Below are 17,519 nucleotides of genomic sequence, written 5' to 3'. Positions count from 1 at the left end.
ACTCGCCATGCTTTGTTTTAGATCTGCTTTATCTTGTTAAGCATTTATAGATCATAAGATATGGGTGCACTCAGAATGTCTCTTATGACAGTTTATGTGTACTTGTTCTCCAAAAAGTGGAACTTTTAAGGAACTCACTTTCCTTTCACAAGATTTTCTAAGCATTGTGGAAGAATGAGAGCCTAACTATCCTGGGCTTTCTTGAGAACTGCCAAAGTGACAAATATCTGCTACTCCTTACCTGTGTACTGTGCTACTGAAGAGTCATCCCCCAGCACAACCAAACCTAACCAGTCCCTGCTCCAGTCCAAACCCCCTAAGACTCACTGTGCAAAGCAGGAAAGACCTCTTGACTTCAAAGTTCTCTTCACACTAAGGGGCACCTAAGATCACTTTGAAAAATGAGGAAAAACCATAATAACTGGGAAGGTGCTTTAAGGATTCTAGGTAAGAGAATATACAATGCATAACGTATAGTGTTGAAGTCAGTGATTTATATTAATATAAAATCAAAAGAGAGTAGTGAATCATGACTGTGTCTGTCTTGTTTGTCCTGACAAGGAAATCATTACAGAAAAGAAGTTGTGGTGTGAGCACTGATTATTAAATGAGCTGAGTTCAAGGTTCCTTGCCAGCTGCTAAGTGTAGTGACAACTTGTCTTCGAGTTGGATTTGTTATTTTTCAAAGTCCTCACATATAATATCTACATCTAAACACAGAACTAAAATGCATTACCTTCCTAAGCCATTCATCTATCTCAAGACAGAAACAGGAGGACAAGGCAACCACTTAGGGATCACTTAATACAAGGATTCATTGATTTACTTGATTCATACGTTCATTTAACAAATATGGTTTGACTAGTTAGAAATATAGAAGTGGCTGAGATGGCAAAGAATCTGCCTGCAATGCAGGAGACCCAGATTTGATTCCTAGGTTGGGAAGATCCCCTGTAGAAGGGAATGGCTACCCACGCCATTATTCTTGCCTGGAGAGGTCCGTGGACAGAGGAGCCTGGCAGGCTACAGTCCACTGGGTCATGAAGAGTCAGACATGACTGAGTAACTAACATGCGCATACACAGGAGGGGATACAGAGAACAAGGTAACGGGTTCTCTATCCTTAAGGACCTTCCTGCCCTATGGGAGCTCCAGGTGGGTCCTGGGTTACAGCACAGGGTGACTGCAGTTGTATTCTATGCCCTCGAGTGGACACAGGGGTGACTCAAATGGCTCAGACTTTAGCTACTTCTGAAGACAGTACAGTAGAAGCCATTGAAATCTCCACTGTGGTTTCAGGAAAGTGAAAGCGAAGTCGCTCAGTCGTGTCCGACTCTTTGTGACCCTATGGACTGCAGCCTACCAGGCTTCTCCGTTCATGGGATTTTCCAGGCAAGAGTACTGGAGTGGGTTGCCTTTTCCTTCTCCAGGGGATCTTCACGACCCAGGGATCGAACCCAGGTCTCCCTCATTGCGGGCAGACGCTTTACCCTCTGAGCCACCAGGAGTTCAAGAAGTATAATTAAATATATTTTGGATAAATCCAAGACAGACTTCTGATTCCTACTGTCTTCCAATGGGAAGTCATTCCAGGAGTCCAGTGGGAGATGTCATTCACCACAGCTGTGACCACCACGATCTCCCCACTTCCCTCCACCCCACATAATCCTCTCTGGATGGAATTTACATCCCTACAGAGGTGATTGCCTCACTGTCATTTACTGCAGTGGCTTCAATGGAAATACTGGTGGTGCTAAAGCTGACTGCCTGAATTTGGATTCTGGCTACACCTCTTTCTAGCACCATGACCTTGGACTGCTTACTCCTCTGACTCAGCTTCTTTGGTTGTGAAATGGGAATAATGGAGTGATTGTGACGATTATACCAGTAAAGTGTTATACTAGCGAGGCTTGACCCCTAGGAAACATTCAGTAAACGCTAGCCCCCTGAGAAGATGTAAAGAGCTTCCCATAAGAAAAGGACTTTTATTATCATTCCAGTTCAGCTGCTTTCAGGAGTTGAAGGACACAGAAGCCTGGCGTGCTGCAGTCCATGGAGTCAAAAGAGTCAGACACGACTTAGCAACTGAACAGCAACAAATAGAACAGTCAAGGGAAGTAAAATATAAAGGGATGAAGTTTTAGAAACGGTGGTGTAGAAGAACCACTTCAGAGGAGGTTGATCTCATTTCTCTGCTCCACTAGAAGAAACATCATAACTAGCCTGAAACCCTTTGCTTTATTCCCCATCATTTTTAGAGAAAGGAGGAAGCTAGGGCCATCAGACCTCTTCAAGTCTCTTTCGACACACTGGATTGTTTAACATCACAGATAGGATGTGCAGTGGTGAAGGATACAGACTTTGCAGCCATATGCTTTGATCCAACCCCTGACTCTCCCACAAACTAGCTGTATGATGTAGGATTACTCCCTCTACCTCGGCCCAGGACACTTCTTCATCTACCATATTGGGATAACAATAGTGTCTCGCATAGACTTTTCATGTTTGAGAAATTAAATGTGTAACATACTTCGGCCTCTTAGAGCAGTGATCAACAATATTAGGGCTGTGTAAGTATGGTAGTGGTCAGTCTTTCAGTCGTGTCTGACTCTTTGTGACCCCATGAACTGTAACCCGCCAGGCTCCTCTTTCCATGGGATTTTTCAAACAAGAATACTCAAGTGGGTTGCCATTTCCTACTCCAGAGGATCTTCCTGACCTAGGGATCAAATTCTGGTCTCCTGCATCTTTGGCATTGAACTCGAATTCTTTACCACTGAGCTACTGGGGTAAGCATAAGTGATAGTCATTATAAAACATTGTCATTAGTAAGAATAATGCAAAAAGATTGATTGTTCAAATGCACAAAATCATGATATACTGAGTCAAAACAAGTTCAACAAGAAGTGTCTTATCAAAATTGGTGGTCACGAGGCAGTTAGTACTAGGAAGATGAACTAGATTTTGTCCCTACTGTATTTCTTAAAGAATGAATGAATGAGGCCTGTTTGAGAGCATTAAAAAAAAAAAAAAAAAAAAGACACTTGATCTGGAAGTGAAAAGCCTACCTGTGAGGAGTGGCTTAGCCCCATTTTAGTTGAGTAAGTGATTCACCTGCCAAGCACTGTTTCTACATCTTTAAAATAGGTAGGTCAATGAAAAAGTTTCTAAGGTGCATATTCCAAATCCAAAATTCCATCCTGCCTAGTTATCCTCTGAAATGTTATGAAAGATAATGTGATTCTGTCTTTAGAAGTCTTAAAAAGACCCTGATGCTGGGAAGGATTGAAGGCAGGAGGAGAAGGGGATGACAGAATAAGACGGTTGGATGGCATTACCGACTTGATGAACATGAGTTTGAGCAAGTTCCGGGAGTTGGTGAAGGATAAGGAATCCTGGCTTGCTGAAGTCTGTGGGGTCACAGTCAGACATGACTGAGCGACTGAACTGAACTGATTTACATACCTAAGGAATTTCCAAAATGGGTTATCAAGTTGAAGATAATATCATTTTTGGTGTTTTCTGAGTCATAACGCAGGCTTTCCTGATGGCGCAGATGGTAAAGTATCTGCCTGCAACACAGGAAACCCAGGTTCAATCTCTGGGTTGGGAAGATCCCCTAAAGAAGGGAATGGCTACCCACCCCAATATTCTTGCCTGGAGAATAAGGTAGACAAAGGAGCCTGGCAAGCTACAGTCGAAGCAAGAATCTGAACCATGAACAAATCTTTAAATCCATGAAAATGGATTATCTTTAGCAAACCCTATACCTTTTAAAGCTCTTAGATTTTGACAATAAAACTGATAAGGACATTTTTCCATTTATCTTAAATGAATTTTTCAGAGATTCTAAGAATAAAGAATAATCAATAGGCATTTAATGTTAACTTATCATTAACACATACAGAATGGAAGTAGAATTCTTACCGAGTTTAGCTTAGCTATTCTCAACTAAATGAAATTAAGCTGATTTAGTTGAGCTTTTAAGACATGGCGGTGGCAAGCATAAATCCAAAGGATTTGGGGGAACTAGCACCAGGACTGCCTTTCTTTAGATTGTGTTCCTTGAGGCTGGGTTCCCCAGAGCTGCCTCAATCATGACTGATGGTTGGAAAGAAGCTTCGAGAGAGTCAGCTGAGGACTCTTTGTAGGTTTTATAAATTGCATAATGGCATAAACATTTTACTTGGGGAGAAAAAAATATTCTGTTATGGAAGAAAAAAGGGGGTGGGAATGTGATTCAAAAATAGAAAGTCTGGATTAAGAATATGGGCTTTGGGTCAAGGAAAATCAAAAATTTGGCTCTGCTACTTTTTAGTTAAGTGATATTGGGTTGGTTGTTTAATCTCTCTTAAGCCGTGCTTTGCACATTTAATGTTTTCTTACTTCACAGGATGACTCTGAGGATTTCATGAGCTAATACGTATAAAGCACTTGGCCCATAACTTCTAGAACATAGCAAGCTCTCAATAAATGGTGGTACACTTATTCTTCTAAATGAATCACAGGGTGGATCATTCTGCCTTTCCTTTTGGCGACCTTCTTAGGCTTCTTGTGAAATATCTCAGAGGCGTAGGAAGCACTAGTTAAGCTTTCTGCCATCAAAATTTGGGTCCAAACCTCCATGTTTTTAGTAAGCCCTAAAAAATCTATGGGTTTTTTCCAAGATCTATTCATGGTTTAATGTGGGCATTGGACAAAGGTTCATTTTGTAAGACTGTCTAAGTAGGTTAAAAATAAAATATGCAGAAATCTGTGGAACTTCAACAATAGAATATAAGAAAAATGGATTATTCTTAGCTGAGAACAAAGGCATTCTAGTATATAAATGTGCATACAGATGCATAGAGAAGATCTGGGAAAGATAGATGTCAACATTTATCTCTAGATAAGAAAGGCAGAGGGAATTACCTGGGTATTATCTTAATGTTTTACACATTTATTTACATATCAGCTGTGTAATTAAAGACCCCAAACAAACAAAGGAATAAAAAAGCAAAACCTATAGCAAAGTCATGGTACAGACTGAAATGAACTTTCAGAAACGATAATGTATGGACAAGAATCAAAGACTTTATCCCTTAGGGCTCTCCATGATTTGACACAAAGGCATATTCTGCTGTTTTGTCCTTGAAGAGGAAGGACAACAAGAGGGGAGGTTTCTGATGCTATCTCCAGAAAATGATAGATCCAGATTCAAAGGTAGATGAAGCTGCGGGGCTGGATGGGTGTGTGCATGCTAAATTGCTTCAGTCGTGTCTGACTCTTTGGGACCCCATAGACTGTAGCCCACCAGCCTCCTCTGTCCATGGGATTCTCCAGGCAAAAATACTGGAGTGGGTTGCCAGGCTCTCCTCCAGGAGATCTTCCTGACCGAGGGATAGAACTCATGTCTCTTAGGTCTCCTACATATCTTGGTTTCACGTTCTTTCTCTCTGCAAGCACTCAGGTTAGACATCAGTACCCTGGTTAGTTCTTTGCAAAATGCAAGGTCTACAGAGGCAGCAACTGAAAGCTACCGTTAAATTCTGCTTTTAAGCAAAAAAGAAACGAGATAGTAAATTAACAGTTATTATAGCACATTTTGATAGCAAAGAAAATAAGATAAAACTTAAAATCTACTTGACAGTTACTCAGTTGATTAAATATATCTGATTGAGAAATATTAAAGTAAATAAATAAACACAAACCAAAAACCAACCAACCAAAAAAAATCACCATCACTGTCCCCTTAGTACCACCAATCAATTAATTAAATGAGAGTAAAGAGTTTAATTAATTCATTTAGTTAATTAAATGAGAGTAAAGAGTTTAACTACTGAGTTATGAGCCATGGAATTTTTTATTTATTATCAAAACATTTGTTTACTGTGTGGAAATTGTTTTTTACAAAGTGCTCTTTCCTTGGAAAGAAATATCTTGGCTACAGGGAAAAATGAAGAAACATGGTGCACTCTGAGAAGTGGCACTGCCTTGCTCCAATTCAACTTGAGTCTCCTCCAGCGGGAGACTTCCTTGCCAGGTGCTGAGGCCTCCGATGCAGAAGCCAGGACAACGTGGGTTTTGCTTTGGTTTTAATGAATATGTTTTGACCCATGGACTTTAGGGAAGGTTTTGCTCGACTAATGGGAATTCAGTCACAGGTGTGTGGGAAACTGTGTTAGCCCTCTGACCTGGACTGACATGCTGTTCCCAGCCCTGCCTTCCCAGCTTGCCCACTTGGTGCAGGACGTAATCCAGCCCAGTGTGTAGTTCACTGTGTTCTGTTGGTGGTTTAAGTGAAGGGCTGTGTTTCCGGAGCAGCACATGGAAGACCTGAATGAAGGAACCGGGAATGAATGAAGAGAATCATTTTGATGGAATTGCCCTAGGGTATCAAATAGACCAGGGCAGCTGGGGGCTGGAGGAAGCTGCTGTTGCTTAAGAAACTCTCCACGAGAATGTCAGTCATCAGTTGCTTAACAGTCATTCATTTCTTACCTCTCACTTATGTATAAACCATAAGTGGACCACCAGTGGGACCATTACAATGAACTGAGTTTACTGTGAAACACAAGGAAAGCCCCCTCCCTTTTCTTTGCTCATTTACAAGCAATGTATCATTAACGTCCTGAACAGAAGAACAAGAATTTAAGAAATAAAAGTATACAGCAGCATAACCCCATATTATCACTTGAATTCACACTGCCCATGAAAAGAAAGGCGGTTGTACCAAGTAAAATTGAGGCAACCTGAAATAGAGGATTTAAAATGCTGGACTCCATCAGTTCTCTGAAAGGTCATTCTAGTCCTTTGCTATTTTTACCATAGATAGAGACTCAGCAAGTTATTGGCCAGATGAATCTGGGAAGCTAGAAGCTGCTGCTTCTGAGGCAGGAAGATGATAAAGCTGCACTTGAGACTGAGTGAATGAAAGGTGTGGGAAAAGTTGAAGCCTTCAAAGATAAGAGAGAGCGAGAGCGCACCACGGAATTAGTCCCCAACCAAATTAACTAGCCAATAACTGTACCCAGGCTAATTCTCTTTGAAACTGTTTGTAATCTTGTGGCTTTGGTTGGGAAATTCCCATTCCCACTCTAAACCATCCTTAGGACATCTCAGCCCAACCCCCTCCTCCCAAAGCAACTCTGCCTAGGTGCCCCCACCCTCAAATCTGTATCAAGGCAGGTCTATTTCCCAGCTGGACAACTGCGACCAGACATACACGACTTCCATTTGGGGCTTTGCCACCGAAACTTGGGCTTACCTCCAGCAAGCAATCAAAGGCATTTCAGACAAGAGCAGAAAACAAAAGAAGCAAACAAAACCTGTCCTTACCCGTTTCTTAAAAAATTGGAAGGCTGAGCATTTCTTGACTGGGAATCCATTCATGTCTTTGTTTACCATTTTCCACGGTGGGGACTTCACGGTTAACAGATCCAGGGTGGCCCCCACCTGGTCAATGCATCTGGTTCCCGACTTGCCTCCTGGACTAGTTGACGAAGACCGAGCGGGATGGAGAATCCAGCGCGGCTTAGGTTTTCACTCACACATTCTGCAGCACCGGCTACTGCAGCAACCTCTCCCCGCTCTCAGTTTCCACCGACAGTGGCTCTTCTCTTTCCATCACTGCTCCGAAAGGCAGGCATCACCGCAACAGGACCCCAGGATGCCCCGGATTCCGAGGAGAGGCTCTGGCTGCTGCCCAGCAGGAGAAGGGCACCCTCTGCGCGCCCCCAGCTACCTGGCTGCTCTGCGGCGTGTGCACTGGGAGAGTCGCTCTGCTCCAGGTGATGCGCTTGTGGAGGCTGCCGGAGAGGAGAGCTGTTTTTGATTGTGCAAGTTCCAGTGGGAGCTGTAGTTAAGCAGCTGAGAGAAGGAGTAAGAAAGAGCAGAAGCCAGAGGAAAGGGGGGGTGGGGGGAGGAAGGGGGAGGGAGAGCCGCGCCAGAAAAGCAGAGGGAGAGGGAAAGCAGTGCTGGAAGACACAGCGATTCATGAATATCTGAGCAGCGCGGATGGAGAGTAGGCATCAGCGCAGGATGCACTGAAAAGCAGTTGACTCCCTTCGGGAGGTTTACTTTAATAGCTTTTTTCCCTTTTCTTTTTGTTGTTAGGATCCTTTAAATCAGATTTTCTTATAACATGCAGAATGTTTTAATTTTATGCTTATTGAAATTCTGTTGATACATATTCCTGCAGGCGGGGAGGGGACGGTTCTCAATGGAAATTTAATCAAATTTATTCCCGATCTGTCCAAATGTGGAGAAAAATAAAGTGTAACAATGGATGATCTCTCATTATGTAGAACCTTGCTAGTGTCCTCTTCCTACTTGTCATAATATAATAGGCAACTGTGAACATTAGTTTGTGTGTGTGTATGTGTGTATTTTCCACTAAAGGAATCTGTTTAAAAAAAGAACACAATGGGCATATATCCAAAGTATCTTATGCAAAAAATACAAAGGGCATTACCAAAAAGTGTCACTGAATCCATTTAACAGAAAGGAGGACTCAAAATGAATAAGAGGGGAAAGCGTTTTTTTCCCCATTAAGTGAAAATCTACCCTTCCTCATTTTTGACTCATGTTATTCTTTACAAATTAAATTCATTTTGAAGAGCCATGTAGTTTGTGTGTGGCCAATTTTTCCATGTTTACTTTTTCCTGTCGATATTTTATGGGGATTTTTAACAAAGTTGGTAGCTAAATAGAGAGAGCAAAGAAAACAATCTTGGCATCCAATTGGGCACTGCTACGACATCAGTGTGTGGCTTTCTGCCAGTCAACTGACCTCATGGTGCCTCTCAGAAGGTGCCTCATCCATGAAATGGAGGCAGTCATTCCCTCATTCATTCACTCATTTATTGACTTAGTCATTCACTTGTTTGCTGTGTCATTCAATGTATCTATTATATCCAAATGGAGCAAGCGTCCCCAGGATGTAGAGCCTTTTCAATGTCACCACAAAGGAATATAGTTAATAAATGAGGGAAAGGCACAATGTCTACCTGATAAAATGAATGGGCAGCTCATTAAAAGCGATATGCCTAACATTGTTAACATATTTATAAGATGGTCTGTGGCAAGGTTAACTGGGAAAGAGATGCACTGATTTCATTGAATTGGAATATACATCTTTAGAGCTAGACCAGGTTTGGTGGGGAATAACAATGAAATCTTGTTAGCTAAATGCTTTGAGATTTCCAAAAGAAAATGTAGCACAACCACATGATGGTATTATAACTGAAGAAAAATAAGTGCTTTATTTTGGAAATATATGTTAAGTTGTGCGAGATGCAAGGAGTATATTATTTAAACTCCAGCAGTGATAGCTTTTGGGGGTTCTTCTAAAGAGTTCATTAAAACTCTGGTAATTTGAAAAGAATTTTTTTTTTTTTTGTCCCCATTAGGCGGTTTGTAGGACCTCAGTTCCCCCACCAGGGACTAAACCCAGGCCATGGCAGTGAAAGCACAAAATCCTAACCACTAAGCAACCAGGGAACTCCTCAAAGAGAATTTTTGAGGCAGGTAGGAATGTCCTTTATCATGATGATGGGGTGGATTATATGATTATGCATTTGTCAAAATTTATCAGACTTTATATATGAAGGAAGAAAATTTTACTCTATATAAATTACAGTTCAATAAACCTGATTTAAATAAATCATGCCCATTCAAATTCTTTCCTGTTTCTCATACTGCCCCTTCCTTAAAAGTATTTTAAGAGATAGTAATTGAATTTGAGTGATATGCAAAAGAAGGCCTCTCTAAGCATCCTGTTGGAAGTGGGAACTAGGGACCTTGCCTTGATTCCACACTGATACAGCACACATACTGGTTTTAAGTGCACTGTACATTTATTTGGAGTGAAAAGGGAAGGTTGATAGAAACCATAGAGGAGGAGGTGAGGATAAAGCTAAATCCTATCCCTCCTCACCACTATATGCCACCCCTTTGGAGCTGCTACACTGTCCTGAGTATATGTTAGATCCTGTGGTAGGTCCTGTGAATGCAAATATCCTAATGAAGTCACAGCCCACTAAAGAAACACATATTGTTGAAAGAATGATATATTATTGTATGTTAGAAATAACATATATTATGCAATGTTGTTTTTCAGTCACCAAGGCATGTCTGGCACTTTGTGACCCCATGGACTGCAGCATACCAGGCCTCCCTGTCCCTCACCATCTCTCAGAGTTTGGCCAAGTTCATGTCCATTGAATCAGTGATGCCATCCAACCATTTTATCCTCTGTTGCCATCTTCTCTTTCTGCCTTTATATGTTATATAATAAGAATGATATAAATTATATATGATTCTATATGTACAAGTGTTAACTTCACCTTGGTTTGGAGGGGTGGCTGAGTGGTTTAGAGAGGAAGGCCTGGGAAGTTTTCCTCAAAGTTAGTTCAGAACTTTAAAGAATAAGTAGAGGTTGGTCAGAGGTTGGTCTCTTTCTCCCTGGTCAGAAGGAGAAGCAAAGGGCAGGGGTTCTGACCAGATCAGGTAGCCCATTATTTGAGATGATATTTTGATCATCTGTAATAATAGATCAATGTGTTTAACCGTACTGTGTTGGCCTCTCAGGGAAAAGCAAGCATCTCTCATCTATTACCTCTCTTTTCATAAACAAAACTGCCTGCAGGTAGGCTCAGAGTGACTGCTCTTTATAAATTTCTCCTTTGCCAAGCTCATTAGTATCTACAAAGGACCATAGACTACCTCTTATGGTAGAACAGAAAATAACTCCTGGACTCTTACAACATCTTGCTTACATATTAAACTTGTTTCAATTTAATTAATTTATTTTCTTACTTTTTTTTTTTCATTGAACATGCTCATTCATTTCTGTAGCTTCAGCCTACACTATAGTGCCTGGACCATGCTAGGCATTCAATGAATGTTTTTTAAATGAATTGAAAAAAAACAAAAACACTGTGTAAAGCTAACATCAGTGACTCTGGCACCAGGCCGTTAGTAAGAATTGTTAAATATTTTTGAAATTCTTAAACCATAAAGTAAACTCGCGTCATTACTAATGTACTGAGCTCTAATTAGACCCAATGACCCTTAATTCTTCCTAGTTCTTTAAGATTCAATGACACTGAGACCCTGGGATGACATATCTTTTTTATTAAAAAACTCTCATGTTAAAAAGAATCTCTTAATCCTCTATTTGCTTTTTGGAATATATTTACTTTTCCTCTCAAGTATAATGTTTAGACTATAACACAAATAATAAAATAAAGCAAATAGGTAGGACTGACTACCAATATATAAAAGACATGGAGAGAGGCTATGTTGATTTGGAAGATCTGGTTACTAATCTCCCTTCCCTAATTGTATGACCTTGAATAAGTCCCTTCAATTCACTGAACGTGTTTCCTCATCTGTAAAACAATAACAAAATGCATTATGTCTACCTCATAAGGCCTTAGAGAGGCCTTAAATGCATCAATGCATTTAAGTATCAATGCAAAAAATAAATTTCATTAATAGATAGTTGATTTACAATGTTATGTTAGTTTCAGGTGTACAGCAAAGTGATCCAGCTATGCATGTATATACATATTCTTTTTCATATTCTGTTCCATTATAGACTATTGCAAGATACTGAATATAGTTCCCTGTGCTATACAGTAAGTCTCTATTGGTTATCCATTTTATATATAAAAGTATGTATATTCTGGAGAAGGCAATGGCACCCCACTCCAGTACTCTTGCCTGGAAAATCCCATGGACGGAGGAGCCTGGTGGGCTGCAGTCCATGGGGTTGCTAGGAGTCGGACACGACTGAGCGACTTCACGATCACTTTTCACTTTCATGCATTGGAGAAGGAAATGGCAACCCACTCCAGTGTTCTTGCCTGGAGAATCCCAGGGACAGGGGAGCCTGGTGGGCTGCCATCTATGGGATCACACAGAGTCGGACACGACTGAAGTGACTTAGCAGTATGTATATTCTAATCCCAAACTCCTAATTTATCCTTCTCCTGCTTTCTCCTTTGGTAACCATAAGTTCATTTTCTATGTCTGTGAGTCTGTTTCTATTTTGTGTAGAAGTGCATTTCTATTATTTTTTTTTAGATTTCTAGGTCCATCCATGTTGCAGCAAAAGTATCAAATAATATGTATTAATAAAAAGGCCTTGTAAAATAATACCTAACTCTACATTTTTGGTTTTACTGAAGTAAGACAGGTATACTGCTGTAGTACTTTTTAGAAAATTCACCTTCCATAGATCAAATTGTTTTTGTGTCATTGGCTTAGTTGCTAAATGGAATGTGAATTCTTTTTTTTCCCCCAAAGCAACCTGGAAAACATAAAAAATGATAAACAACAAAAGATCTGTCTAGTGACAAATGTCCCAAGGGAGAAAAGGACACAAATAGACCACATGATGACAAATGTTTTACATTCCTATTTGACCCAGATGACTGGATCATTTGCTTAAAACTCCAGCCATAGTGGTAGGTATGCAATTAGGAGTTAGGAGAGCCCACTGGGAATTATGGATTTATTTTTGTATGTAGGAAAGAATCTTTCTTTTAATTAGAATTCTTTGGTTTCACCAAATTAGTTTTCATTTAATTCGTGCATGTATCAAAGGATAAGTTACAAAAGAAAAATTAAGCCTTGAATATCAGTTCATGATATTTTTCTTTGAGAGAAAGAATTATGTTCATAAGAAGAATCAATACCAGAATGGGTTCATGGAACTTTGCAGAATGGCATCCCTTTTGTAGATAAGAGACTAAGTAAGGCTAAAGTACTACAGCCTTAGAGTTGGTTTTCATTCTAACTATATTTACAAAAGAAAAAAAAAGGCATTGCAATTCATAGATATACAGCTTCCTCACAGAGATAATATTTATCAACTATATTCTTCTAATTGGCAAAATGATCTAATTGGCAAATATATTTTCAATGTTAATCTGATTTGACTATCTATTGAATGTCAAGTATATGCTAGTCATTCTAAGAAAAAGCACAATCTAATACAAAGACCTGTATTTGTCCTAGCAAATCTTACCTAATGATAATATTTAATTCACATTTAAGGCACTTGACATTTTTTTTCATGGTATGGTTTTAGCCAGATCACCAAATAAACTGGACTTTTATTTATCTCTATTACCTGAAAGATTTTTAGATAGAATTGCAAAATTTAGTTCCTTAGTTCAAGAGACCCTGTAGCAACTGATTACAAATTCAAGATACCTCCCTACATTTCTCTGTTATTTGCTTTTAACCTGGGCCTGCTCCCCTACACAGGAACCCACACACACATTGACCTCTCTTCCTTTGTTTTTTCTTTCATTGTTTCCACATAATAAAGATAGCAAACCTATTTATGATGTAGCCTTTTCTGAAGTGAGGGTATTAAAAAAATTGGCTCCTTCTTGTGACAATGTGACAACATGTAGCCCAAGGGGACAAATCAATTTGTTAGTAATTGCTCATTTGAATATTAGTGATAATTCATTCAACATAAACAGTGAATTTACAGCTCTGCCAGATTTTCACATTTATGCATCTATTTCTGCTCCCTCACTTAAATCATACAAGGGATTTAAAACCTACAAAGCTTGTTTATTTTAAAGAAGATATATTCCTTTGAACTCCCTTTAGACTTGACGATCCTTATTACAGTGATCTCTTTTTTCCTGAATCAGGATGCTTTCAACAGGCAGCAAGACTTTGCCATTGTATAAGTCTCATTGATGGAAACCTGGAGAACATACAAATTCAGACTTCTGTGTGCACATACGTGTACCTACTCAGTGGGAATGAATAGAGCAGGTCAGGAGAGCATTCTATAAAGGTCATTATCATCTGTGAATTAGATTGCCTTCTGAATGACTTTGAGAAATGAATTAGAAACTCTAGATGGTAATGGATTTTATAGCCTTATTATTGGATGCAATTTTGAGCAGTGGGAAATATTTTTAGCAATGTCTCTCCTTTTTCTCTCAACATTCAACCTTTAAGATCAAGTTCAATATGACTCCTAAAAATGAGGTCAGAAGTTGTATTTTCAATTTGATTTGCCCAAAAGATGTTCATTAACCATTTCTCTATGGAGAGCACAAATGAACACTGGCTTGGAGGGTTGCTCTTGTCATTCATCTCACCATGCTCTGTACATGATGCAATAGGCTACTGGGATTGGTATTGATTGAGAAGATGCTAGAGGGAAATTAGCAGCTTATGTTTTCTCTATTTTACAGGCACTATCTTTGGCTTTTTCTCTAAGAGGTCCATGCAGTGAAAAATTGAATCAGTTTCTCAGATAATTCAAATCAAAAGGGTAAGTGATCTGGGTAGATAGGTCCAATGGTGGGAGTGGCCCCAGAAGAGACAAAGAACCAGGAGCCTCATATCTTAGTATCTTAGAAATTGCTGTGCCTTAGGGTGAATTGATCCCTGAATGGGATTGGCTTCAATTTGAAACTCTCTGAGTTTAACTGGGGTTTATCTGTTTTGTAAATTATGCTTATTTAAATTGAACTCAATTTCATCTAGTTTGGCTTATTTTGTTTTCAAGGGAAATCAGACATCATGTATATAACGTCAACTCAAAACTATTAGAGTGGGAATAATAAACATTGAAATGAATGGGGTCTCCCCTCCAGTTAATATGGTTTAGTAGAATTAGCATGGCTTTGTATAGATGGACTGGAATTCTGCCTCTGAAACTTACTAGTTATGTGATTCCAGGCAAGCTAAAAATAGACATAATACTACCTAATTGGTTGGTTGTGAACATTAAAGGAGATATACACATATGTGTACATATTTCTATATCTATGTGTTTATATCTGCCTATGACAATTTTAAAACATGGTTGCTAATACTTCAATTTGCTCTCATTGACAGGTTGGATCTGGTTGATGACCCCTCGCTTTGAATCTGATTGGGCTTGTGTCTTCTTCAGTCAATATAACACAGTGAAAGTGCTGTTATGTGACTTCTGAGCTTAGGTCATAAAAGGTCAAATTGCTTTATTTTGTTCATTGCAACTGTCTTACTTTGAGTCCTGAGCCACCGTGTAAGAAGTTTGTGGCCTAAAGACCACAATGTGAGGAACCTCAAGCCGCATGAAGAAGCCAGGAGTAGGTTCTCTGGTTGATGGCCTCAATTGAGCCCAGCTTTCAAGTCAACCCAGCCCAGGAACCAGACATATGAGATAATGTTTCAGATAATTCCAGCCCTGAAGTATTTGAATCATCTCAGCTGTTTGAGATTTTTCAGCTGAGCTCTCAGGCTTTGTGGAGCAGAGATAGCATTTATGAGCATAACAAAATGCTATTCATCTCTGAGTATATACTTCATAGATTTTAGGTGCAATGCTTAGTGTTTGGACATTTACAAAGAATAGTATTTGATCACAGCCAGTTCTTAGAATTGTAGAGTGTAACATACCACTGCAAAGGACCCTAGAGATCTTTCAGTCAAACCCTTCATGTATAGATGATAATAGGGAGGCCCAGAGAGAGACTGACTTGCCCAAAGTTAATCACAGTTAGTGACTTTCCCATTTGAATCTAGCCAGTCACAGGAATATATGAAATCTATACAAAAGAGAAGAGAGGGAGTTCCTTGGTGGTCCAGTGGCTAAGACACCATGCTCCTAATGCACGGAGGCCTGGGTTTGATCCCTGGTCAGGGAACTAGATACGACAAGCTGCAACTAAAGATCCATGTGTCACAACTAAGACCTGATGCAGTCAAATAAATAATTTTTTTAAGAGAATAAAAAATATAGCAATATGTATCCATCAAGCAATAGGACAGCAAGTATTTGTTGATGATTCAATCATTTTTTAGGCACAGGGTTCAGGACTAAATATCAGTCACATTTCTTTAGGATATGACTCAGTTTTCCCTAGATCCAGCCTTTGGCTGCCAATCCTTATTCTTTATAACAGCCTCTTTAATAAAATCTGCGTGAAGAGTGGTAGCTCCTTCTTTTATTGACTATTCTTTTTCTTTCTTTCTTTTTTTCTTTAACTGATTACAAAATCAGTCAAACCACCTCTCCCTGTAAGTAACCTTCTTAATCAAAAGAGAGAAGCTCAAATAGGATTCTGTCAAGTGACTGAGAATTTAATTGAATTTGCGTCATAAGGTTTTCATGAAACTTTCTCCAAGTTCCTAGTCAAGAGAGCTATAAGAATTTGAATGGAAGGTTTAGATTTTTTTAGATGGGATGGAGAAAATAATGTTTAGTTCAAAATATAATAACACATTCTGAAGAGAAGATAGCTATTTGGGGAAGTTATGTGCAATCAAAATCCCTTGGACTGTGAAAGGTCACCTATTAAAATGGTTAAACATTTTAGTGACCATGTTTCTCCTTGGATTTGGCCTTTCCTTCTACACTATCTTGTCACTGATATACAGGCTTGACATTTGAACAGAAGCTATTAAATGGAGTGGGAAAAGACCAGTATATTCTTTAAAAATTCTCCTGTTTATTTATTTATATTTTAAAAATACAAACTCCTTATCTAGCCTATTATTTTATGTTTCTATTTTTAATTTTTAATATAGGGTTTTACTGGAGAGTTCTGCCTTGATTCCCTTCTCAGCTTTGGCTGAACAAAATACTAATATTTAACTTTTCTGAAAGGGCTTAAAGTGTACTTTCAATGGAATACTCTTATTTTTACCCTGTGTGTGCTATTTTTATAATAAAATGGACCACTGAAAAGCTTTAAAATGTAATATAAATTTGTTTTGTTGCCAGGCATTCTAGGTAAATGACAATCTTATGAAAAATGAGACCTCTCTAATTTTAAGTGTCTATATGCTAAACTATATTTATGTAGTCTACTAGATATATATCAATACTATTTGGGTGAGGAAGGAAATATGGTCTAAATAAAAGACAGTGAGTTCCACCTCTTTTTCTCATTGATTCAATATGCATATTTAAATCAGTTCAGTTGAGTTCAGTCACTCAGTTGTGTCCAACTCTTTGTGACCCCATGGGTTGCAGCATGCCAGGCTTCCCTGTCCATCAACAACTCCCAGAGCTTGCTCAAACTCATGTCCATCGAGTCACTGATGTCATCCAACCATCTCATCTTCTGTTGTCCCCTTCTCCTCCTGCCTTCAATCTTTCCCAGCATCAGGGTCTTTTCCAATATTCAAATCAACCACAGAAGAATAATGAAACAATGGGTTGTTGTACTAAAGTCAGTGGGGTCTAATGGCTAATAGTAAAAATGCCAGGGTTCGAATGTCTTCATCATTTCCTTGCTATGCGATTTGAAACACAGGATTTAAGCCTTCCAAGCTTGTTTCTGGTTTTTAAAGATGAGACAACAGTGGTACCTATCTTTTTGAGTTCTTAGAATAATTGAGAGATATATGTGAGTTGTTTAGCAGGGTTCTTGGCACACTGCAAGATATGGCTGCTGTTGCTGTTGTTACCTGAAAACATTCATAGAGGAAGATGTCTTTGAAACCAGTGACTACAAAGAAGCATTCAGAGCACAGAAGGCAGAAAGCATTTGGAGTGTTCTGTC

The 17,519-nt window shown here is 39.2% G+C and overlaps 1 protein-coding gene and 1 long non-coding RNA gene across 2 annotated transcripts in view; one reads left to right on the top strand and one right to left on the bottom strand.

The window, feature by feature from the left end:
- SGK1 (serum/glucocorticoid regulated kinase 1) overlaps positions 1-7,532 on the bottom strand; it is a 111,677-nt gene extending 104,145 nt beyond the window's left edge. The window contains exon 1 of the mRNA XM_006059280.4: positions 7,318-7,532. Coding sequence (XP_006059342.1) covers positions 7,318-7,386 — 69 coding nt within the window. The 5' untranslated portion in view covers positions 7,387-7,532. The remainder of the gene's footprint in view (positions 1-7,317) is intronic.
- Positions 7,533-7,631: 99 nt separating this feature from the next.
- LOC102406590 lies at positions 7,632-16,885 on the top strand. Its single transcript, XR_327614.4, has 3 exons — positions 7,632-7,769; positions 14,214-14,293; positions 14,863-16,885. It is a non-coding gene; the product is annotated as an uncharacterized LOC102406590 (long non-coding RNA).
- The last annotated feature ends 634 nt before the right edge of the window (positions 16,886-17,519 follow it).

This window comes from Bubalus bubalis, chromosome 10 (genome assembly GCF_019923935.1).
Source record: "Bubalus bubalis isolate 160015118507 breed Murrah chromosome 10, NDDB_SH_1, whole genome shotgun sequence".
NCBI lineage: Eukaryota > Metazoa > Chordata > Mammalia > Artiodactyla > Bovidae > Bubalus > Bubalus bubalis.
This window is presented reverse-complemented; position numbering and strand designations above follow the sequence as displayed.